Genomic DNA, 26,404 nt, shown 5'->3' with positions numbered 1-26,404 from the left:
AATGATGAGAGTAAACATTTATAAGCCATTCAGATTGTGCTAGTGTTGAAAATTGTAATATTACTGTTGAGTAGAAATTGTATTGCTACATTACTTGTAAATTAAAAAGATGATGGCATGTCGCATTTACAGGAGGACATGGAAGTTGAGGGAGAGTAACTCAATTGCCATCAAACCCTGTGCCCCACCTAGACTACACTTCACTTCCACTAGTGTTCTCTGTACCACCATTGAGAATCATTGCTGCAAATAATACATCTTCTGTATTTTGCATGTACGCGCAACTTTGAAATGAATAATTCAAGTATTTCCTCTTTAAAATTACAGTTTGGCTGTAGCTGCAATCCCTGAAGGTCTGCCTATTGTTGTAACAGTAACATTGGCTCTTGGCGTGATGAGAATGGTTAAGAAACAGGCTATTGTCAGAAAATTACCAATTGTTGAAACATTAGGTAAGAATAACCCAAATTTAAAGGTGTATTGTGAATATCTGAGTGTTAACTATACATAATAGCTTGAATAGAAACAGTCTTGCAACAGATTTAAAGTGTTGTTTCATTCAGAACATGCCAGTGTCCTAGCATATTTAAGCACTGTAGGAATAGAGCCCATCCTTGTGTGGAATATGTGTAATCTTGAAATCTGAAATTCATGTTAGTGTTATTTTTAGCTGCTGTCAATGGAGCTGCCTTTGAATGTGGTCCAGAAGCTTTAGATCAGGGGTAGGCAACCTATGGCCCGCGGGGCCGGATCCGAACATTTAGAACATTTCCGGTTCTGCATCAGTTGCATAGATGCAATTCAGAATCCTGGTATTGATCTTTAAAGCCCTAAACAGTTTGGACCAAGTTACTTAAAAGATGTCTTACACCAGGGGTAGGCAACCTGCGGCCCGCGGGCCGGATGCGGCCCGGCGAGGCCTTGGGACTGGCCCCAGCCCGGTCCTGCCGCCGATTGCCGCCGGGGCCTTTGGGGGGCAATTGTCTATAGAAGCCTCAGAAACATGCATTTATATTAACATTTTTTTAAAAATCAGCATTTTTTTTCGTGTGTCCTCCATTTTTTTTTAAAAAGTGTCTTCCATTTGAAAATTTTGTCCTACATTTGTCCTGCTTTATTTATATATTTAATTTTTAAAAAAAAAACATTTAATTATTTATTTTTTGGCTTCGGCCCCCCAGTTGTCTGAGGGACAGCAACCCGGCCCCCGGCTCAATAAGGTTGCCTACCCCTGTCTTACACTCATGAGCACCTTTCCAGACATTAAGATCAGTGGCCAGGGCTCTGTTTATGTGCCCCTCAAGAAAAATAGTAAGGTTAGTGAGTGTAAGAGAAAAAGCCTTCTCAGTGATGGACTCAAAGTTGTGGTATTCTTGGCGGGATATATTTAACACTTTGATTTTCCTTTAGGCCAGTCATGAAAACCTTTTTGCTTCAGACTGCTTTTAAATAGAAGTATAAATTATATGTCATGCAGTAAGAATGCTAGGGTAATGATGTGATATGATGTGATATGATACTATACTATATTATATTATATGGTAGTGTTTCTACTGTTCTTGTTTAATTTATTTTTGCGTTCCTGTTGGTTTAATGTTTCTTTCAAGCTATCTTGAGAAAATGCCTGTTTGCTTCCAGATTTAAATCATACATAGAGCAGGACAACTGAAATCAGTGGTACCTAAGTTACTATTGATTTTCTTGTCCTGTTGATATCAAAAGGTCAACTCTAAATGTGACTGTGGGGTCAAACAGACCGGCCAGCCCTGCCACTGTCTGGAAAGGAATGCCAGCAAGGAGTGTTTTTTCCCTGCTCCTTTTGCAGCTGGGTTTGTGCTGCATTAGCTGACCTCAGCTTGGCTTATGGCTGATCCGGGGGCATGCATCATCTGCACCCCATGCCCCCAGATTGGCCCGAAGGCAGCTCTTTTTGCCCATCTGTTTTGGGCCTATGTCTGGATGAAAGCCACAATTTTATAAGGTGGTTTGCCAGTTTTCTTTACAGCACTTTTATTGAATTGTAGATATTTTAAAATCAATATATTCCACGATCAGACTGAGTAAATATAGGCTGTTAAGGGACTGTGTGTGGAATTGTTTAGGATTGTATCAAAGAATGCACTAAAATGGGCCATGCAAAGGAAAAAAAAAGTTGTGTTTGGCTGGGAAGAAGTTGATGGGCTGCTGCCTCATTTTCTTGACTTAGCCTAATCAAAGACTTTCTCAGTCCCTGTAATTCTGTGGTAAAATCGTTTTGTCTAAACATGTCCTAGTCCCTGCTTGATTACTTTGTTCATGCTTTTTAGGCTGCTGCAATGTTATTTGTTCTGATAAGACTGGTACACTGACAAAAAATGAAATGACCGTTACCCATATATTTACAGCAGATGGACTTCATGGTGAGGTATGTCGTGAACTATGTTGAATATAGATGATCAGATGTTCTTTATTTACAATAAGTGCCATTTTTCTGAGAAATTCTACAAATCCTGATATATGATATTGCTAGAAATGAGTATTGAAATATAGTAGCTGTTTGACAACTGACTTTGAGTCATATTTGCATTTGGTATTGTTACTTTCTGTTAGATGCATACCTTAATGAGGCAAGGGGATTTGAATGTGTCAGAGAGGCTAATCATGAAAAGACAAGACTGTATCAAAAGTCTCTACTTCTAGTAGAGTCATCCAAGGCAGAGTGCTCAAAGTGGAGAAATGAGGGTTATTCCATCCTCTTCAGGGTGTGAAGGTCCCATCAACAGAAGATAAGTGATAGTTTCACTGGAGAGGTTGCAACAGAAGCTCCAGAATGAAAATTGCTAGTTAGTAGCAGTAGTTGAAGGTGGTACTCCGTTTAGTAGAGACAATAGCATTGGGACTTCAGCTAACTCTTATTACTTTTGTGCAGAAGTTGTTACTGGTTAACAACTTCTAAATGTCTTTTATTGTGAAAATACTATTGTGAAATGATCTAAAATAAATCAAGATGAGTTGCCATCTGTAATTTGTTAATGAGTTCTTGTGCTGCTGTGACAAGCTGACTGGTTCTTCCTCAGCATTCTATCTACTTTCATTACAAAACTGAAATCTTGCAGTTTCTGGAGATCTTACAACCATTTTTAAATTTATTTAAAAACCATGTATATCCCTCCCTTTAGTCAAAAGGCTCCTGGAGTGGCTTACCAGTAGTGAATTTAACTGTCCTTGGTCTTACAGACTAAATTGCATACAAGGAAAAGCAGACTGGGAGTTTAAGTTCAGAGCAGCTAAATCCTGGCATATTGAGGCCAGCCTGGTTAGTTTTCATTTGTCTCTGTGACCAGAGCCATATCAGTTGAAATCTGGAGGGACTGGGGCCTAGGTATGATGGGAATGTGTCTGGGTGTTCTCTTTTATCCTCCATGGCACAGGACATGTTTTTTGTAGCAAGAAAAGAAGCTTTTTAGGGAGCGATAAGGATTGCTGTTTCACAATTAACATCTTCTCATTCCCCCCTTAATTCCATTTGCAAAATGCAGGGAGCAACAGTAAATTGCATTGTACAATTAATGTTGTCTATTTTGTCCCAGGTTACAGGAGTGGGCTATAACAGGTTTGGAGAAGTTATGGTTGAAGGTGATGCGGTTCATGGATTTAATAAACCATCTGTTAGCAGAATTGTTGAGGTAAGATCTTCCATTAAAAAAAAATCTAATTTCTTCTGAAATACAGACATATATTACATGAAAATTATTTATTTCTCATCTACAGGCTGGGTGTGTGTGTAATGATGCTGTAATTCGGAACAACACTTTAATGGGAAAACCAACAGAAGGGGCTTTAATTGCACTTGCTATGAAGGTAGGTGGCGTGTTAATGTATATAGTTCTGGAGTGCAACAGAGTCATTATTGGTTTATAAAGACATGTTTTTTGTATATATTCCATGTGGCAATCTGTTAAAACAAAACCAATAATTATTGCAAATTATGGACTGGTAAATTTACTGTAACATAAATGTTTGTTAGCTAGAGTCAGTAGAAGCTCAAGCAGTGCAAAAACACAGAAAAAGGTGTGTCATAATATGCTGTGCAGAGCCCAAGTGAATGCAGAATCCAGTCAAGTGAATAAGAAATCATTTTCACTCTGGCTTGACAGCTGCTGTATACATACAGCAAGATGAAACATAAATAACATTAAAGAATAATTATTTATTTTCTATTGTGAGTTTTGTGGGATTTCTCAAAAAATGTCATAGTTTCAAAAATGTATTAAAGAATTCCAAAAATTGTATGTTGTTTCTTTTTGCCTATAGAGCTCTGAAAGTAAAAGATGTAATTTCTCTGTGTATAAGTTATAAACTAATAAATCAATTGGTGTGTTGCATGAGCTATAAAAGTTTGAGATTTTGAAATGGTTCCATAGTTAATATGAATTCTTCAATAATACATTAGTATCTGTAATAAAAAAAATTCTGGATGTATCTTGGTTCTTCGTGTGGGCAGCACTGGAAAATGTACAGTGGATGGAATGGGTGAAAAAGGTTGGAAACCTAATGTAGTGTGGTGAATTTGATCTGAATGTGGTTAGGGAGGTGGAGTTCAGAGTGTGTTCAGCCAAAGATGTGGAAAAAACAAGCTGCAGCAAGTGAAGTAAAAATCTCTCCTGTTTGCCATTCAGTCACAGTAAGGATTTTCATCTTGACCCACTTTTAGTTGCATTTCATCGGCAGAAGTTTGCTGTAATGAATTGTCAAGACTTGACCTGTTTAGGATTGCAGATGTACTTGAAAATACCATTGAACTAATTGATACTTCTTAATTACCCAACGTGTGATTGGGCTGTTTAAATGCTCTTCTTATTTTGCATAATAAAAGTTATTATTCATATCTTCTATAATAAAAGTTGTTGTGCTTTTTTTTTTAGAAATGTAGATGTGAAATGTTTTTAATGTACTGACAGTGTAGATATGCTTTAATGATTTTTTTAAAAAGAAGTGATATTTGGTTTAATTTGTAAGCTTCCTTGAGCACTGATTCTTGAGAAAATGCTAGATATAAATGATTGTGGTGATGGTAATAGTGGCAGTAACAGTAGTGAGATTTACATTTCTGTATCCTTCAAACTGTGTGATACTTTGATTTACTCACATTTTGACTCTGTTTGTGGAAGTTTGAAATTCTGTAACAAGAATTGTAGGTAATGTCTGTATCTTACCCACTCCACTAGAAATTTAAGAGTTGTGGCCTTCCATTCAGAGAGCCAGTGTAATGTAGTGGTTTGAGTGTTGGGCTATGACTCTGGAGATCAGGGTTTGAGTCCTCACTCGGCCATGGAAACCCACTGAGTGACTTTGAGTAAGTCTCACAGACACACTTAGCCCCCCAAAAAACTCTGTGATAGATTCACTTTAGGGTCACCATAAGTTGAAAATGAGTTGAAGGCATATAACAACAACAAAGCCTTCCATTCACATATTGAACAGGCATCTCTATACAGATCTACACCAGATTCTTTCAGATCAGCATCTTTATGCCAGTGGTTAGAAATGTTTGTCCCTCCAGGTGGTGCTGGACTGCAGCTCTGTTCATCCCTAGCCATTACAACAGATGCTGAGTAACACCAGGAGTTGTAGTCCAGCAACATCTGGACAGTCATCCTTGTGTAGTCAGTGTTAATAGTATCTCTTACCACTCTATCACAGAACCATTCTAAATGGAATTGACTGTGTTGTGACACTGGAAGAACATTTAAGATTTGGCAAAAGAGATACTTTATTAAAGTCAAGCTGACTGCAGTTCTAATGCATGCTAAGATATTGTGAGCACACTTGAAAGTAAGCTTATTTGAAACCAATCAAGTTTAAAATAGAGTAAATATACTAGTTTGCAGTACTCTATAATGAAGCAATATCTTGTGTTTACCCTTGATCCCTGTCTGAGTAACTGATATTAACCTGATTTTGGGTGTTACTAATATAAAATAGGAGCAGGCAAGATGGGTACGCTTGCTGGCCACTAAAACAAAATGACTTAAGATGGACTATCGATACTCTGATTACAAAAACAGGGATTGAACCAGCAGATGTTCTTTGTTCTCACAGATGGGTTTAGATGGAATTCAACAGGACTACATAAGAAAAGCAGAATATCCTTTCAGCTCTGAGCAAAAATGGATGGCTGTTAAGTGTGTACATAGAACACAACAGGTATTTCATTTTCTGCAATATTACTTCAACAGTTTCCAGTACAGTGGGCCCTCCACATTCTCTGGGGTTTGTACAGGACCCTTGTGAAAGTGGAAAAAGCACAATTTAAAAAAAACACTATGCTTTTTTTTAACCTAAGAAAAGACCTCTCTGGAATCTCTAGGTCCTCGAGCACAACTCTATGATCAATATTAGCCAGATATTGATCATAGAATCACACTGGAAGACCTACAGATGCCTAGAGAAGTGTCTTCTCTAGGAATCTGCAGCATATCTCTATTGCCAACTTCCAGCATCATACTGGAAGACCTAAGGTTTCTTAGAGAGATCATATCAATCAAATCCATGAATAAACAATGAACAAAGGTCAATGCTGCAGATGTGGAGGGCAGACTGTATCATATATACTACCATTTTAACCTGCAGTGGCAGTTTAACTTATGCAGAGATTTACTATAATTTCAAACTCGAAGACAAAATTGTTTGTACACTTATTTAAAAGCAATTGCTCCACTGGATTAATACAGCTCTTCAGGGAAGGAGTGTTGCTTGGATCTTAAAAACATGCTGCTAATCAGAATATCCTATAGATCAGTGATTTCCAAACTTTTATATGCCCCACATCCTTTGGAAATGTTTGTTGATCAAATTTTTGAACCACAAATCCTTTTGTGTCATGTCTTTTTAGATTGTAAGCCTGAGGGCAGGGAACCGTCTAATTAAAAAGATTGTATGTACAGCGCTGTGTAAATTTACAGTGCTTTATGAATAAAGGTTAATAATAATAATAATAATAACAAATTGAACCACATACAATACTGCAGGTGAAAAAATTGAACAAGGAAAAAGGCTTTTACCTCAATGCATAAATGCAAATCTAAATTGAGCAATTAGATTCTAATTTGTTCAGAAAAAAATGAGTGATGACTCATGAGTGATCACTCAGAACACAAGCCACTCTTGGTTGTATCCGCTGGGGTTGCTTAGCACCCCAGGTTGGGAACGCCCGCTATAGATGTTTTAAAGATGTAAGCCTTATTGCAGAAACAACACAAATATAATAAAATGTTAGCATGAGAGAGAATGGTTTTTATGGTTCCTGTATAGTACCAGCCCATATTCTCAGATTTTCAGGTGTAGTCCATTCAGTTGGATGATGGAACAGTATTTTTGCAGACCATATATGTATGTGTGCACTTAAATATACACAGAACAAACAGGGAAATAATATTCAGACTTGTTTTTCCCCCTAAGTGGGAGTATTATGTGGTTTACACAGTAAATTACGTGGAGCATAATTCATTGTAAGTAAATCAGAAATGATTATTGGCAAACTAAAAAAGCTTTCAAGTTATATAATGACAGAGTTGAGGCAAAGGACAGGGCACCATGTGCTAACATGTTTGTTCTTTTAGGAAAAACCAGAAATTTGCTTCATGAAAGGTGCTTATGAGGAAGTGATTCGATATTGTACAACATACAATAGCAAAGGACATAGCTTACCTCTTAGCCAACAACAAAGAGATCTTTATCAGCGAGAGAAAGCATCCATGGGCTCTGCAGGACTTAGAGGTAATACCATATCACAGAATCATTGCCACAGCAGGACAGCCTTTAGAAAACCAATTGCTTACTGTGCTCAGTGTAAGCAGCTCTAGATAAGCTGTGAATATTTCTTTTTCATTTGTTCCTATTTCTGTGACTTGTGTTGGTTTCTGATTGTATAGACAGTACTACTTAAATTTTCATATTTTAAAAAGAGAATATTTGATTTAATATCCTAGACTATAGTGTGAGATTTCTAAAATTCCACAAAGAATTCATGCAGTTGTCAGACTTAGAAAAGTAACTTGATCAATCCATGTTAAGGAGACTTGTCTCTCAAACTTGAAAGATAATAGGTTGGGGGGGGGGGACTAAGTTATGCTTAGCTTCCACTGAAATTAATGTGAAATGGTAGCTATGACTTAAATCCTATTACTTTCAGTAGGGACAAAATCATAAGTAATGTCCTTCACATGTCTACTCAAAAGTAGACTTCCATGAAGCACACTTTGAAAGTAAGTAGATACATGTTTGCAATCTCAGTATGGTTCTAACTCAACACTTGGAAAGTAAATTAACTCTCAAAATATAAGGGGAGAAGAGAATCTATACTACTAAACCCTTGCCACAGTCCCTGTGTTGGAAAAATACATTGTATTCTCTATCTATTATACAGTCGATTACATCATGCTCAACTGACTGCATTCAATGAAAGTGACATTTATTTATGGGAAGCTCTGTCCTTCCTGTGCAGTACATAACTATTTCTGGAAGTTACCATGTTGCACACTGTGTGTGTGTGCACTATAGATATACGATAACTAGGTAATTAGTTATTCCAAGCGTTTGATGTATCATTCTGAACTTTTGTGTTGCAAATCTGAAGGTAATCTCTTCTTTCCCCCTTGTGTATTTCAAAGTTCTGGCCTTAGCATCTGGTCCTGAGCTTGGACAGCTGACCTTTCTGGGCCTGGTAGGAATAATTGATCCTCCAAGAACTGGTGTAAAAGAAGCTGTGACAGCACTTATTACTTCAGGAGTGGCAATAAAAATGATTACTGGCGATTCACAAGAGACTGCTGTTGCCATTGGTATGACTGGACTTTTTTCATTCTGTAAAATACTAAGATAGTTTTATTAGCACTGAATTACTGTGAAAAATGAGATCTTTCCAAAGATTTTGTAACAAAGCTAGGATCCAAAGAGCTGTCAGCAGTTCCATGAGCTTAAGAGAACCATCCAGTCTTGTTTGCAAAAACCACATGAAGCGAAGCCAAACCAGCCCACAGCACATGGTGAACTGCTTCTGAAACTGAGGACATACTGTATATATTCATATATAATTCTAGACATTTTAGACACTTAAAAAAAAACAACTGAGTATACTTATCCACAGGTCAGTTTAACTCTTATATAAGATCCTTTGTTATATGCCGCTATGTTTTACCGTCAACGTATCCATGGGTCATATCAAAATCAGTAATTTGAGCCCAAAAACCTACCATTGATTTTATACATGAGCGCAACTTGACTTAGTTGAGTATATGTGGTACTTTAAAACAGTTTCATATCATAGCAACCACTCAAAAGTGTAGCAAGAGATCTCAGTGATTAGTGCAAAGCCTTTTGTATGACCCAAAGCAGCAAATTGGATTCCGTGTCTATTTTAAACCATTTTCATAAATTTTCAGAAAGGGGATAAAGGTGGTTTCATGCTTCTGGACTGATGGATTGAAACTATTGTGAAGATAGTTATTTGGACTATTTTTCCTTTGCCTCCTGCATAAACAACAGTAATTAATATAATTTTGATATATCCTAAGGCAATACCTAATCTTTTGTTTTACTAAAATAATATATTTTCTGCTTAGTGGGAGAGATCATGGGTATGACAAACAAATTGATGGTAGGGTTCAAAGAGGCTTCTGGTTTTTACTGGGTGTACCTGTCCTCAGCATTACCCTGTCTCCACTGAAGCTTCATGGTCACCTGTGGCTCTTACTTTCTCAAATTTGGAGGCTATTATAGAAAACTTGGCATCAATAGACTCTGCTCCAGTCTAATTTCCACAACTGAGGGGACAACTATTTGCAGAGGAAGCTAAAAACCCTTCTTTCCCCCCATTTTTTATTGTAAAGCAGACATACACATATTAATATAAAAACATCACTGACAATACACAACATTAACATAAATAATATAGACAAATGACAAAACAAAAATATGCTTATCTCCTCATATCATATAAAAAGCTACATGCACTTCCGACACATTCTGCGGTAATTAACTAAATGATGTTATATCGAATTCCACTAAATCCCAACCCAAAAGAGACCATAGCCTTTGATATTTTACCAATATATCATATAGAGGAAAAGGCAAAACTAAAAAGAAAAAAAGAGGAAAAAAAAGCATACAAATCATTTTCTCTAAGTATACTACTATTTCCTGAGAGCCATCTGTTTATCATAACTTTAAGCCACAGTACAATTCCAGACATTCCCATCTCACAGTTATCTTCTTCACATCCTTATTTTTCAGACTCTCTGTTAATACATCCATTTCTTTGGCTTCCCATAGCTTACTTAATCATTCCATTTCACTGGGGATCTCCTTCTTTTTCCAATATTGTGCGTATAAAATTTGACCTACAGTAATCATATACAATATTAAGGAAGACTTCTTTCTTACATTAGGTTGCTCCATAATACAGATCATATTTAACAAAAAAATACGAGGATCTAGAGATATTTCCACCTGAAGGATATTAATCATTAATCTATGTATACTCTTCCAAAAAGTTCTAGCCATCTCACAGTCCCACCATAGATGAAGAAAAGAACCTTCCTTTTTCTCACACTTCCAACAAAGATTGTTTGAAGTCTTATAAATTTGATTAATCTTAACAGGTGTCATATACCATCTATGGAGCATTTTAGTGTAATTTTCCTTGTAATTTTGGCATACAGTAAATCTTTTCGGGAAGCTAAAAACCCTTTTGAGCTCTGCATTTAATGAGGGCATTCACTAATCATAGGTCAACAAAAAACCTTCACAGTTAAGTTAAATCTTCAATTTGCAAAACAGTGTCTGCAGCTTCTGCGCTTTTCTCGTGCTTCTGTTAGCATATAACAATGAATTGTTACGGATACTAACTCAATTTGCTGGTGAAACTGCAGGATAATATTTTAAATTATAAACATGTACCCTGGACTTTCCTTTCATATACCAAAAGAGACATTGGCAGCTGGGAGAAACATTGGCAGCTGTATAATTGCTGTAGTCTTTGCTGATTGCAGTTTTGCTACCGCCAATAAATAATAAGTTACAATCTAGAATGTTTGTACATGCTCCATTGCATGTATATGCACATTGCATGTCTCCATTGGTATTCTTCCACAGAAACATCTAGTCAAATAACGTATATTCTTTTTTCTTTTCTAGCTAGTCGTTTAGGATTATATTCCAAAAATTCTCAGTCAATCTCTGGTGAAGAAATAGATGCACTGGATATACAACAGCTTTCACAAATATCACCCAAGGTTAGTTTTAAATGGAGTGGAAGTCATTAGGTGGAAAGAACTGTGGAGTTATTGTGTTATCTTCTATGGTTGATATGTGGGTATTACAGTTCTTGAGAACTATTTTAGAACTTCCCTATGATTTTTAAACTTTTTGTCAGAAATTATGGGAGAGGTTTAACATCGGGGTGAAGAGAATTGTTTAGAGAAGCGTTCCCAGAGGCGAGCCCCTCTCTGACCCAGGAAGCCTTCTTTTAACCATCCATTAAGAAGCCAAGCCTTTCCTCCGGTCCATCTGTCTTGGTCCAGGCCTCGGAGGTGGAGAAGATCTGCTGGACCTGATCCTATTCCCCACCACCACTCTCTTCTCCTTTTGTGTCGTGTCTTTTTAGATTGTAAGCCTGAGGGCAGGGAACCGTCTGACTAAAAGATTGTATGTACAGCGCTGTGTAAATTTACAGCGCTTTATAAATAAAGGTTAATAAGAACCCATGGTACATTACGTTGTAAATCCTATCAATCCAAACCATAGAGTGGAAGCCCAACACCATCTGAAGTAAGCTTACTTTTGATGATACTCAGATCAAACATGCAAGGGTTGTGCATTCTTGTTCAGCTTTAAGCCTCCAGCACAACAACATTATATTTTATTCTGATAACTGAAAAGCTACATTTGGTAAAATTGTGCTGATGGAAGAAATAGGGCATGGAAGCCTTTTCTTGTACAGATCCTGATCTTAAGTATTCTAAAATAAGTGAGGATGGTAGTAATATAAGGGCAATTGGCAATTGTCAGACCTTGCCTTTGGAGCTGGTGCTAATTGCTGCGATGTCTAGTGAGAGAAAGGAGATGGGAGAATAGGTAGGCAGAGTTCTAGTGGCAGGGGAGAACGAAAACAGAAAAAGGATTGGTGGGTTGGTAGGGGATCCCTCTTACCTCCCATCTCTTGTTGAAAAAACTATGATATTTATAATTAAGAAATACAACTTTACTGTTTTTAAGACCAGAAATATTTCTGTTTTCCAGGTAGCAGTGTTCTACAGAGCCAGTCCCAGACATAAGCTGAAGATAGTTAAGGTATGTATGTGTGTATTTAGGAATAACAGAATAGTAACTAATTTTAAAATGGTACTAGAATTTTTAATGCTAACAATCCAATATTCAGATGAAAGCAATTACTCTAAAATGACTGACAAAGAACTTTTAAAATATAAGGGAGTAGCTAAATTTAGGGTGGTGCTTTACAGTTTCTACAAATACAGCTGTGGTTTAAATTAGCTTGAAGTGTTTATACACTTGATTTAAAATAACAAAGTTAAATGGTGAAGTAAAATGAGAAAAAGCAATACATTCTTTTTGGAGTACAATAGCAAAGGTGAAGTAGAACCATGAATATATAAAAATGTCCCCAGTTTAGCTGAAAAGGCTTTACAAGTATATTTGTTGATAAAGATCTCACCCATGAAAATTTTCATTTTGACAAAAGAGACCAATGGTGAATTTTAGTTAATATGTTATATCATGAATGTTTATTGTTAGTATTTTGTGGTGACAATCAACAGGTTAACTATTTTCCCCCCTTAGTCACTACAAAATAATGGTTCAGTAGTTGCTATGACTGGTGATGGAGTGAATGATGCTGTAGCACTGAAGGCTGCAGATATTGGAGTAGCAATGGGGCAGACTGGCACTGATGTTTGTAAAGAAGCAGCTGATATGATCTTAGTGGATGATGACTTCCAGACAATAATGTAAGTTTGCTTTACATCCACATTTTGTATGTTGTCTAACTGTTTTAGTACAACTATGCTGTTTTGTTTAGAATGTGTATCTGCTATGTCATTGGAAGTTTAATATCCCATCCATCTCTGGAAATTCAAAGTCATACAAGGAGCTTTATTTTAGTTGTTATGGAATGACAACTTTGTGTGTCATGGAAATGTTATTTAAGAGTAATGCTTACATTTCTTGTCTCAGCTTTATCTGTAGTTTTTATTGCTCATAAGAATGGATAATAGATAATCAGCGCAAATATTTTCCCATGAAATAGATCTGAAAAAATTGTGTTCAGTAATCACGCTTAGTTATTACAAAACAGTAGTATTCAAGACTTGTACATAACACATACACACACATCTTATTTATCAAGCAGAGTAATAAATTCAAGATTATCTTATTTCTGTAACTTCTTTTGAAACTCTCCCTCCATGAGCTACTCAGGATTATTGTTCTAATGAAATATAACTAAGGGATACTTGAATTTTTGAGTCCTGTAGTTAAGTAGATGTGTCCTCTTGTAACACTATTTATATTATCTCACTCTGTTCAGAAATGCTGGTAAAACCAAAACTACAGTCTTAATGTCCAATTGCTTTCACCATTGAGAAAACTGAATAAGGTGCACATTTGAGGAAGGAGAAATTATTTTGAATTTATATAATAAAACAATTTAGTTACATTGTCCTAAAACTTTAAAACTTTCGAGTTGACCACATACTCAAAGGGTGGCACCTATTTGGTTTGATTTTTAAAGCATTTAAAGTTGTTTTAGGTGAACCTTTTAATGAAGGGGGGATGGCAAAGAAAAAAGGGGGAACTAAATAGAATATGATTGTCAAAAGCCAACCCATTTTCTTGGAAATGGTGACTGATTGCCTTTCCAATCTTTCATTATAATTTGTTTAGCAACAGTTAAAGCATGTAGTATCACCACTATGTTGTCCATCACTTAAATTATAAGTTGCAGCATAAAATTTAAACAAAGTTGTGTGTCTGCAAATGTCTGAAATTGTTCTAATACAAAACTAATATGCAGTAATGCCCCAAACCAGAAAGGACTAATCACTGAATTTGTCTACATCATATGCCACAAGAAAGTATTGTCTGGATTACATTATCAGAATTCAGTTTCTTTTCAAAAGGTATAATGGTGTTGAATACACTTGAAGCATCAGTTTTTGGTGAACCAAATGTAGCTTTTTAAATCTAAAGAAGTGTTAGAAGTTGAAGCTAGGGTAGTTTTTCACTGGTGATATTTGCTATGATATTAACTATTGATACTGGACTAAACCAATTTTCATATTGATTATCCTGTTAACTATTTTGAGCTTATTTCCTTAGCTTTTTGACTATAGTCAGTAAAATGTGATATCAGCAAAATGTGGTGTCAGCTCTTTTTTAAAAAAGAAAAGTCCTGAGGAGTTACTACAGGAGGGGGGTCCTCTGTGAGCTACTCTTTATCTACTTCTGCTATATTAGATACCTTTACAGAATGCCTTCAAAACATTATGCCTCTTTATCGTTTTGAATTTTCTTTTTATTTTTGCTCTTGTGATTCAGGTCTGCCATTGAAGAGGGTAAAGGAATTTATAACAACATCAAAAATTTTGTTAGATTTCAACTTAGCACGTAAGTTCTGCAGCACAATATCAGAAATTTAGTGGTATGAATTCTGCTTGATTAATTAATTGCACTAACAATTGTTTGGCTAATTCAAGTACAAACGAACCTGGTACACTATTTACCATGCACACACAAAAAATTTGCACAGGCTTTCCTAGCCATAAATCTAATAGTAATACATAAAATAAGCATCATATCTAATACAGTCATTACAGAAATGGCATATAACTGGCTGAAGATAACAAAGTGATGTATTTTAGGGGTGAAACAGACTGGCCAAAACGAGGGGCCAGAGGCTGTTCCAGCTGCAGTTGGGCAGAAACTGTGGCGATTGCACAGCCTGCTCTGAAAGCGGGCCACTGCTGCAGTCTTGAATAGGATGCCAGCAGGAGTGGTTTTCCTTTTCACGCTGGCTTTTCCTAGCTTGGCATGCTCTCCATATAAAGCTGCTTTATTTGGCCCATCTATTTTAGGCCTTAGTTATTTTTTACTGTGTTAAATAATGAAAGTTATATATATTGTCTCTTGTTACTTAAAATTACAGGATACATGAGAACAGATTAAAATAGTTCTGATACCTTTTACTTCATGCTACAAGGTGGAGTAGGCAGATATCAGGCTTGCAGTATCAGATTTTTTAAAATAAATAAATAGAACTCCAAATTGTACTGGCCAGAGCTTAATGCCAAAGATTTAAATAATTGCCAAGGCTTAAATAATTTGCATAACATCTGAAACACTATCTTCACTTTATTGATTGATGATAGATGTTGTAAAGTCTGATTGATGTGAAAGTACTGTTGGCTCAGATATCCAGATTTCAGAATATCTGGAGAATGCAACAAACCTTTGGAGCATGACAAAGCACTTTCTTTTAAAAAGAATTGTGCATATGATGAACTAAACTAGTGCATGACTGTGCCATAATAAATTTGTTCGTCTGTACAGCATGACAAAATTCTTTTTGGTAGTTGTTGCTTTTGCTGTAACTAAAATGGTTACACCTCTGGAAGTTTAACACTCAGGAGTAATGTGTGCCTCCAAAAAGTATGGGTATTAATAATAAGTCCACTTATAGCAAGAGCAATAGCAAGCACATTTCTATACCACTTATCAGTGCACTTAAGCACTCCCTAACCAGTTTACAAAGCTAATTGCCCCCAACAAGCTGGTTACTCATTTTAGCAACCTTGGAAGGATGCCAGGCTGAGTCGACCTTGAGCCCCTGGCTGGTATTGAACTCGTAACCTTGTGGTTTGTGAGTCAGTGGCTGCAGTACAGGCATTTAACCATTGCACCATCAGGGCTCTTCCAAGTCCACTTCTGTCTACAGAAGCCTCTTCATTTGGCTGTGATAGCTAAATGGAACCTCTACATATTAAGGTAGTTTACCTCTGAACACCTAATATTAGGAATAAACGAAAAAGCCATTACTGTTAATGCCCTACTGCTTGCAAATGTTCAGAACTATCTGTCTGTTGCTATTACTCACTGATTGCACCAGATTGTCCACTCTGGATTGTTTTTAGTACAAACTGAGTGTATGAGCTGTACTGGGATAATGAAGTGGGTTATTAGTACATACCTATCTATACAACCCCTTTTTTCATTTTGGCAGTGGTGCAGTGACTTCAGGTCACTTTTTTAGAAGTTTGTTGGAGGGTTTTTTGTTTGTTTGTTTAACAGATTTGTTTTTTTTAGCATGAGCCAGTGTGATGTAGCATTGGACTATGACTGCAGAGCAGGATTTAAATCCCCACTTGGCCATGAAAACTCACTGGGTGACTTTGGACAAGTCACAGTCCCTCAGCCTCAGAGGATGGCAATCGCAAACCCCCTCTGAAGAAACTTGTCAGCAAGTTAGTTGCCCTAAGTTTAGAATGACTTGAGGACAAGCAACAACACCACACTACAGATGAAGCAGTTTACCTTAGTCAACATTTCTGTTGTAATATGGTGCCTCTAAAAGAAATTAGGAATGAGTACTTCACAGGTGTCTTGTTGGGCAAAAACGACTAAACATTTAGGTTAAGTAAATTCAAAATGACAGCAGGTTCCAAACATATGGATTATTCTCTCAGATGCAGTTTGGGGATGCCCTGTAACTTAAATGCCTGTAAACTTTTAAATGAAACCTCTATATGTTGTAAGTCTAGAGAAATAAGCATCTGTTGTACTGATTACATCATATCTCTTACCAGAAAGGGAAAACAATCACTGACACATCCTCTAACAACAAAGATTACTGTAAGGTTTGGTTTGCTAAACTAGACTAAATATTAATCTCTAATTTTAGTGTATGGCATAAAATCCCTGCTAACCTGCATGATCCGTTTAAAGTAATTGGTCTGCTGCTGTGTATGAGATTTATCTGCTACTCAAATGACTGTGTGTCTTACCTTTGCTTGATATCCACAAATCTCCTAAAAGAAAAACAAAACATGCTGACAGGTGTGTAAAACAACTTTTTTTCTACAGGAGTATAGCTGCATTGACATTAATCTCATTGGCCACATTAATGAACTTTCCTAATCCTCTCAATGCCATGCAGATCTTATGGATCAACATAATCATGGATGGACCCCCCGCTCAGAGGTAACTTCCTTTAAAAGCTTGTAACAGGAGGATATAGCTGTTGCTAGCAAACTAATATTCTTGACTGATTGTGTTCTGTTTTGTAGTACATTCATTTTAGAAGGTAGTTAAAATATGTTGTTAGATAACCTAGATCCTTCTTGTGCATGATGTTTTCTGGGCAATGTATGATTTCACTTCTATTCTTTTTGCTCATAATTTATGTGTATAGCCTATAGAAGATGCTTGGGGCCTATTCATAAAGCATTCATCCTCTGTTAAGATGATTTGTTGACCATATTTACATTCACCACCACATTCTTGTATGGGGACATTCGCATGTCGCACCTACATCACAATGTATGACTGAGCAAAACGTTTCTAGAGGATGTGAAGGGATTTCAGTGCTTTTGGAGAGGTTATGTGCACTATCCTAAACAAAAAATTCAACATTGCAGTTTATAATCATTTTAATTCACCAGTTTGCATAGAACAAAGAAAGGATGATGTCTTTGCACTCAGTGGGAAAAGCCAGGAATATACAAGGTTGAGCATCTCTTGGGACCAGAAGTGTTTTGGTTCCCCCCCCCCCCCCCCCGGATTTTGGAATATTTGCATAATGAGATACTTTAGAGATGGGACCCAAGTATAAACACGAAACTCATTTATGTTTTATATATATTTTATACAATAGCCTAAAGGTAATTGTATACATAATGTTTTTAATATTTGCGTTCATGAAAAAAAGTTTGTGTACAGTGAATCATCAGAAAGCAAAGTTGTCACTACCTCAGTCACCCACGTGAACAATTTTGGATTTTGGCGTATTTTGGATTAAGGATTTTTGGCTAAGAGATAATTAATTTGTAATAATAAAGCAACAAAAGTGATTGTATGGGGCTTTGAATCCAAGTTGCAAATACAGCATTCTTGTAATTGCATTTTACACACACAATGTGCACTTTTAATATATGTACATTGGAAATAGGGTGTCACAGTGGCATGGTTATCCTCAAAATGTGAATGGGAATTCTAACCTATGAAGTTAGATATTTCCTTAGTTGAGTAGGTCAGCAGTGACCCACAGGTTTACTTGGGATGCAACTGAAAATATAACTGGTTAATTTAGAATCTGGAAGTACCGTATATATTTGACTATAAGTCGACCTCATATATAAGTCGAGGGTAAAACTTGGAGGTTCCTTGAGTATGTGTACGTATAGTAAGAGAGACTCTAATTGAGGCTTTTTGCTTCAGCATTTGTTTCAACTTTGGTTTCATCCTTCACCCAGACAGGAATGGCCAGGGCGCAGGCAGGAGGGGTACTGTTTGTCTAACAGCAGCTAATCATTCAGGACTCTTTCTGTTTGGCTCAAGAGAAAAAGAAACTATCTTCCCACCGTATAGAGAAATCTGAAAGAGCTGCTATCACATCACCATACTGATTCATAAATAAGTCAACCTGGGATTTTGGGGTCTATTTTTGGGGGAAAATTTTTAAGACTTATTGATGGGTATATACGTAATTACAAATTTGGGCTGTAAGCTCCACGTAACTTAATAACGGCCCAACAAATGGACAAATTTGCTCTTTGAGAGGTTGTGGTTGATACATCTTTCCAGAAGTGCTAATCTTATAGGCCAGTCAGTGATGGTGAACCTATGTCACACGTGCCAGAGGAGACACTCAGAGCCCTCTCTGTGGGCACGTGTGCCATCACCGCAACACAGAGTATGCCAGAGTTTGTTACTAGAAATCCAGAGGGACATGGCACTTTGCAATAAATAAGTGGGGTTTGGGTTGAAGTTTGGGCACTCGGCCCCTAAAAGGTTCACCATCACTGTATAGGCCATTCTTCAAACATACATTTAAGATATATCATCTTTGTAAGCGTATCAAGTTATAGTATAAAACCTCTTATGCTAGATTTTTTATTCCTATTTTGTGTGAAAAATTTGGATTGCTTTCCCATCTCATTTTTTTTCTAAATTCATGCTTTTTAATCCAGGAAGTCTTAGTCAGGCAATTGTTACTTTAAGAAAGTATATATGCTAGGTTTTTGTCAAGATATTGTGGAGAAATAGTTACATTGAACATTTCTTTGCTTACCTTTGAAGGTTTTTATATCAAAATTGTGTGTAGTGAATTTTGAGGATTATTATGGAGGATGTTTTACATTTTTAAAAAAGGCATGACCCAAGATAAGTTTTGTAGATGCTTATAGACTGTATCGCAACATGAGATTAAGTAATGTTTTGGTTCTATTGGTGAACATAAATATGTATTGAGGTTTGTGTCTCACTTTTCCATATTAGTTGATTTTACACTTCATAAATTAATTCAAAACTTTTTTTTTAAAAAAATGTCCTTCCTTATTTTTAGTCTTGGAGTTGAGCCTGTGGATAAAGATGTTATCAGGAAGCCTCCAAGAAATGTCAAGGACAGCATTTTGACCAGAAATCTAATTGTCAAAATATTGGTTTCATCTGTAATTATTGTATGTGGAACACTGTTTGTCTTTTGGAGAGAGGTATGTCAAAGATGCATCTGTTTTTAAGTGTATTTCTTTTATATCAGTGCTTGCAAATTTAAACCTGCTTGCTAATATAAAACTGCATAACATGTGACCAAGATTTAAAGAGGCATGCCACTTATTCAGTACCTCAGGGAGCTTAAGACTTGGGATTTCCTAATAGCTTCTATATGCATATCAATCTGCTTTTCAAATAGAAAGGTATTTCAAAATCAGTATTAAAAGTGGCTATGATGTATTCAAAGAAGCAAAGGTAAAATCCTCCTTGAAAGTGCAAATGCAGTTTGATATGCCTAGTGCAGCACTTTGAATATGAATCAAAGATTAATAAGAGTTTTATAAAATTCTGATAGAAAGCTAAAATCCTTTCAGTCACAAAAATAAACTGCCAGTCAATTTTTTCAAATGCATCTTCAGCATTAAATGAAATGAGTAGTTGATAATTACATAGAATGGTCATTCTCATGGGACTGAAGGAACATTCCACAACACATTGCTTCTTCATTTTGGCCGCTTATGGCATCATATACCATTGGACAAATGGGTATTGGAAGTTACAGAATACAATTTGAATCAAAGGTCTTTGGGCCAAAATGCTGTCCAGATGGTTGAAAGGCTGTATTTATCAGTTATATCACTTGGCCAAAGTTTCTAGGCTGAAACATGTTTGGGCACATTTCTACTAGATCAGTGGTGACAACAACAGCCGCTTCAGTTGAGGGTGTTTGTAAGGCTGCAGATGGGAAGAGCCATTGATTTTTGTGAGACTCTATGACGTTGACAAATTTAGAGCTAATCAAGCAGCCTTTGGTAGTACTTCAGGCTGTTGTGAATGATAATACTAATTAGGCCCTCCCTGATGATGGTGGCTTGGGTCTATCCCATGTGTTGCAGACTGTTCCTACAGCCTCATGGAGAATGAGTAGATGATCCTTACCAAGAATGGTCATTCTCATGAGACTGAAAGAACAGCTCTCCCCCACCCAGGGGAATAGTATAAAATCTTTATTATGGTCATAGACCAGCACAACCACCCAGGTTGGGGTGGTTGGCCTTTCTTCAAATGGTATTCTGTAACTAGTAGTCACCATCTCCAATACTCATTTGTCCAATGTTATGTCATGCCATAGATGACTAAAATGAAGGAACCATGTGTTGTGGACTGTTTATTCATGAAGAAAAATGGCTGCAGAATCAGGTCAAGTATTTAAAGCACTCAAGTTTGTAACTAATCTTAAATTATCAGTCCTTGCCTATGATAAATAACTTATTCTCTTCCATTTGCAATGGAATTATCATAGATTAAAATTTGCTTAGATGACAATTGTGGAGGGTTAAACGTGAAGAAAAGTGTTTGGGTCCAGATCTATCAGGACCCTTGCCTGCATACAATGTTGTTGTTTTTCTAGTAAGGATAGCAGTATTCTGGTTGTGCTGGCAATATCGCCCTATAATAGAGAATTGTTCTATGTACTATACTTATCTTACAGGATTGCCTGAGTAGATTAGGTATCTCTTGAGAGGAGCCAGATCTTTTCATGCAATTAGTATCAGAATACATGATGCTGAGGAAGACCTTAACCTCTAATATGTCTGGACTTAAATAGTTTAGAGGAAACTTTGCAGACAGGGACATAATTTTGTATTTACTACCATTCTATGAGCTTGACCACTTAGATTTTTTTAGTTGTGGAAGTACTGTATATCTCTCAAGAAGTTAAAAGGTGTTTCTAGTGTCTTGTAGTACTTTTATGCTTTATCAAAAGTTTATCCATCCTTTCACCAAATATCCTAAGAAACTTTTTACCTTGCAACACCTCAAGTAGTTTCGGTTGTGAGTGAATGATTACTTACAACCCACCTTCAGAACTTGACAACTGAGTAAAGATTTGCAGCACCTATGCTTCCAAACTAATGTCAGATCTCTGCATTATTGGTGTTGTGAACCTTAACATCATTTCTGACTTACGACGCATTAACTTGCATTTCAAAGAATATTAATATTTTATTTTAATATCTCATTAATATTCTGTGGAATGTAAGTTAATGGCTTAGAGTTAAACATATTCTGCTGTGTTTCAAGTCAGAAATTCTGCTGTTTAATTCTCTAAGTGCAATATAAAGCATTAATAGTTAGAGAGGCTTTTTTAAAGTAGTAATACAAGATTGCACCAAGAATATTCTCTTTCCCCCCAATATGTGGTGGAGGCTGGCCAGCAGCCATGACCCAAGTCCCAAAAGCTACACAGTGGGACTTGGATAGAACTAACGCTTAAGTGAATTGTTTCCTGTAGATGCTCTGGTGATCTGAAGTGTGACTGCAATAACTTTTCTATTGAACAGGTTACCCTTTAATTTGAGAGATATATCTATCTGCTCAGTAACGTTAAGTCAGTTTTAAATGCTTTTGCTCCCCCCCCCCCCAAAAAAAAAAAAAAGGAATTTGGCGACTGTAGTTTTGTAAAATTTGTTCACAAATGCCAGAGCATCCCTGTTGATCCAAAGCTGAAAAAGTCCCTTCAGAATGGAAGCAAAGTTGGCTTGGTATGTAGAAGATATGCCATTAAAGTTCGTGTAAACAATGAGGTTGTGCAAATGCTGTTGAGATAGATGCCTTAGAAACGATGTACAGTTTGAGGACAGTCTAAAATAGAAATCGGTAGATCTAGTTGACTGTGGAAATTAAGAGATTATGCTTTGAGGAGGGCAGGAAATAATGCTTAAAGTATTGAAGAATGAGTGTATGAGTGTAGGTTCCTAGGTGCCAGTATACATATTAAATCTCTTGGTTTTTCTTGGCAGCTGCGAGACAATGTCATAACACCTCGAGATACAACAATGACCTTCACTTGCTTTGTATTTTTTGATATGTTCAATGCTTTGAGTTCCAGATCTCAGGTATGTGACATTTTAAACATATGATACAGTCGGCCCTTCTTATACACGGATTTTTTATACACGGATTTAAGCATACACGATTTGAAAATGTTCCAAAAAAGTATAAATTTACCTTGATGTTCCATTTTTTATTAGGGACACCATTTTGCTATGTCATTATACTTAATGGGACTTGAGCATACACGGATTTTGTTATACACGGGGGATCTTGGAACCAAACCCCAGCGTATAACAAGGATCCACTGTATATAGTTGTAAGGATTTCTGCAAATTTTCAGAGTTTAATAGAAGATGAAGTAACTCAAAAAACATACCTGATTCAAATAGTTTCACCAAACGTTCAGTAGGAAAAACAATAATACATGCCAGTATTATAATCTATTATTAAGGTCTGATTTGAAATATAATAGTTTTTCTTTTTTAATTCCCAGACTAAATCTGTGTTTGAGATTGGACTCTGTAGCAATAAAATGTTCTGTTATGCAGTCCTTGGATCTATAATGGGACAACTATTAGTAATCTACTTCCCCCCTCTTCAGAAGGTTTTTCAGACAGAGAGTCTAAGCATATTAGGTAAGGAATTTACTTTTTAATTTTAATCTGGAATCTTGTGAATAAATGCTATTAGAAATTTACATTATGTTGTAGGCTATTTGTGTTTATAAATCATCAACAAAAAGATGAAATTTATATACGGTTCATATGTGAAACTGTCACTTGCTGCTCTGTTCACCTTTGTATTATAAACAATTCTGGGCAGTAAATCTACCAATTACAGCAAAAAACAAAGAGCCTCATGGCATGTTGGAGACTGGCAAATTACCTTTAAGCTAAGGTTTGTGGACTGCTTTTTTGGGGCAAGTTTTTGACACTTGTTATTTCTCAAACTCCTTTGTCTCAAATGAGAATTTCACACTCATTGCTCCCAATTGGGAATGTGGGTGTGGACAATTTTGTCCTGTCTCACTTGTGTTATCAGTGAGGCACATGAACAGGGTACTACAATTTCAGATTTTACCCTGCTCACGTTACCTTTAGGGATGGCAAGAATTCTTTTCTCATCTTAACTAGCAGATGATAGTAGGATGGAAGAGAATGTTATCTAATATGAAAGCAGCAGGAGTATTTTGTGGAGAGAAAGGTATGGAATCCCATACCTTATTGCACGAAGGAGGAGGAAATAACATCCACCCCAAGATAGGGCTGGATGAAGTCATGTGGGGTTGAAGGCATGTACCCTCCTTGCCAGCTTGGTCCAGGGGGTAGTTTCAGTCCCTGGAACCAATCAATTTAACCAGATTCCATTGAACAGTGTTAACCAGTTCTTGGCACTTCTTTAATTCTAGATTCAGGATCTCTACCCACCTTCTATAAAACAGATGTTAGATAGTGCACCAAGACACATTAATATAAAAACAAATTTGCTTGTGAGGCAGTTGAGGTTTATTAGTATTTGAAAGCTGTAAACGGTTGTATAATTACATAAAAATGGTACAATGGTATTTTTAAAAAAATACTTCAGTAAAGATCAAAAATTTTAAAAACGTTTAGACTTCATCAAAACACATATACGCACAGATCGACAAAGGGGCAAAACAGATGGGCAGGAAATAATGGCTTGAAGCTGCTTTTTTCCAAAGCTGCATTGAAACTCCACCAACCGCCCTGCCTGCTCCCAAGGAGGCTGGAGTGTGCATGTCATGACCACATGGCGGGGCTTCAGGCTGTGCTGCTTTTTTACTGTTCCCCCTACCATCCCTGCACACCTTAGTAGAAGCGAATTGCAGATGACTGCCATCCCTGTGAACCTGCCCACGTTCGCATGTGCAGCGCTTCACCATGATAGGGCATCAGAGCAGAGGTGTGTCCATGCAGATGCCCTCCCCTCACCCCATGCCCCCTCGTTGACTGCCTGTTTTGTGTATGTTGTACTCATCTCGATGAGAGGTGTCACGGTTTCCCTTTTGGGCAAAAAGACATGACACAAAAGAAGAAGGGAATGGCAGCGAGGAAAGGTAATAAGTTCATAGGTTCTTCTCTCCTTCTGAGGCCTGGAACATGGCAGATGGACTGGAGGGAGGGCTCTTCTTACTTTCTTTCCCTCTCAGGCCAGATGATGTCAGATGGCAAAGAGGGAGGGCTCATTTTCTTACTTTAGGCCAGGCCTGATGGAGATGGCTGGCCTTTCTCTCCCTCTGAGGCTGGATGATTTCATCCAAGGTCCATTCAAAGGCAGTACTTACATTTTTACTTGCTTACATTTTTCAATGTCTTTATTAAAAGAAAAAAAATATTTTTTTCATTTTTAGATTTGCTATTTCTTCTGGGCCTCACCTCCTCTGTGTGCATAATAGCAGAGGTTATAAAGAAGGTTGAAAGAAGCAGGGAGAAGATCCAGAAACATGGCAGATCCTCATCTTTAACATCTTTTCTTGCTGTATGACGCACATTGCATACTTCGTGTTTTCAAAAACTAGAAACTGCTCTTTATGTAGGAGGAACATGAGAAGATAAAGGGCTTTTGACAAGTCCTCCTTTTCACTGATGGATGATGAACACTGGAAATTTTAAAGACTGTTTAATTCTCAACTTCCAGCTGGGAGAGTAATAAACAATATTATGCAACTTTGGTAATATTTTTTCCTCAAAGACAACTTTACTTTTCAGACTGAATGGAAATTTCTAAGTATGAAAGCTAACCTTTAAAAAAGAACCATGTCAAACGTTAGGCCCACCTTTCTGCTAAGAGATATGTGTATAGAAACATGTATTAGATAAAATATTTTAGTTTTTATTTTATTTTTTAAAAAAGCCTTTTATGGTGGTGGTGGGACTTTACTATTGAATATGCGAGGCATTCCAGCTGGTTTAGAGTGAATTGCAAGAGGTGCCATATTTCAGCTCCTGTATTTATTTATAGTACATTTCCATGCAATGTGTACCTTGTGCTACCCTTTTTAAATCTTACGTTATTTGCACAGGATGTGACCACTGTCCAATCACTTGTCTTTTCTTTCTTTTTGTGATTGAAAAGCCTATATTGCGATTTTGAAGTAAATGTCTGCGTTTCTTAAAATGTGTGAATGTGTACCTTAATTTAAATGAAGTTTGGTCACAAAGTGGAAAATGATGTCTCATTGTTCCACTTATGCAGTGATTCTAGATCTCTTACTTGCCCAACATTAACAACCTGTTTTTTCTAAACTGTAAAGCTCTCTCAACAATAACTTTGTCTGTTGGCAACAAACAAAAGGCCTTTTTGCATTGAATAGTATGAATTCCAGACAATTCACATCATGACATTTGAACTTTACCACAAGTGACTGAGCTTTTAAATTTTCAAAGTCTTTAGTATCACACTGTGTTTTCTTTGTTCCTTTTTAATAAGCCTTTGAAAGAGTCGGGATTTCTAAAAGGATTACAAAAACATAGGAGAGCTACTGGAACTTCCTTTCAAATGTGTTATTTAAATGAAAGAAAACTTATGTACTCTTTTTTGAATTACTGTATATACTCAAGTATAGGTCTAGAATTTTTAGTCAAAAATTGACCCCAAAAAACTGGGTCAACTTATCCATGGGTTAGTGTAAGTACTGTTCTTTTACACTTATAAAAAAAGGAACCATCCCTTCTTTGAGTTGAGTGGCAGTGGGTGAACATTTAGTTCATTCCAGGAGCACTTAAAAAAAGCATGGGCTCCTGGCCTATTTGAATGGCTGGGTAGGAAAATAGTAGAGGTGGAT

At 36.7% G+C, this 26,404-nt stretch overlaps 1 protein-coding gene across 2 annotated transcripts in view; it reads left to right on the top strand.

Moving 5' to 3' along the window:
• Window positions 1-25,709, top strand: part of LOC149309673 (calcium-transporting ATPase type 2C member 1) — a 56,231-nt gene extending 30,522 nt beyond the window's left edge. Inside the window, exons 13-28 of one of the 2 annotated variants that reach the window (XM_089532817.1) lie at window positions 328-452; window positions 2,307-2,404; window positions 3,570-3,665; window positions 3,751-3,840; window positions 6,082-6,186; window positions 7,602-7,758; window positions 8,652-8,822; window positions 11,176-11,273; window positions 12,280-12,330; window positions 12,838-13,004; window positions 14,593-14,661; window positions 17,134-17,250; window positions 19,613-19,760; window positions 22,566-22,661; window positions 23,093-23,234; window positions 24,971-25,709. In XM_089532817.1, coding sequence (XP_089388943.1) covers window positions 328-452; window positions 2,307-2,404; window positions 3,570-3,665; window positions 3,751-3,840; window positions 6,082-6,186; window positions 7,602-7,758; window positions 8,652-8,822; window positions 11,176-11,273; window positions 12,280-12,330; window positions 12,838-13,004; window positions 14,593-14,661; window positions 17,134-17,250; window positions 19,613-19,760; window positions 22,566-22,661; window positions 23,093-23,234; window positions 24,971-25,104 — 1,864 coding nt within the window. In that variant the 3' untranslated portion in view covers window positions 25,105-25,709. The remainder of the gene's footprint in view (window positions 1-327; window positions 453-2,306; window positions 2,405-3,569; window positions 3,666-3,750; window positions 3,841-6,081; window positions 6,187-7,601; window positions 7,759-8,651; window positions 8,823-11,175; window positions 11,274-12,279; window positions 12,331-12,837; window positions 13,005-14,592; window positions 14,662-17,133; window positions 17,251-19,612; window positions 19,761-22,565; window positions 22,662-23,092; window positions 23,235-24,970) is intronic. The other variant, XM_089532818.1, reaches the window with a different exon arrangement.
• The last annotated feature ends 695 nt before the right edge of the window (window positions 25,710-26,404 follow it).

The sequence above is a fragment of the Sceloporus occidentalis genome, unplaced genomic scaffold, assembly GCF_023333645.1.
Source record: "Sceloporus occidentalis isolate IW3139 unplaced genomic scaffold, rSceOcc1.0.p SCAF_7, whole genome shotgun sequence".
NCBI lineage: Eukaryota > Metazoa > Chordata > Lepidosauria > Squamata > Phrynosomatidae > Sceloporus > Sceloporus occidentalis.
Note: the sequence above shows the minus strand (reverse complement) of the source record. Positions and strands in the feature narration are given on the sequence as shown.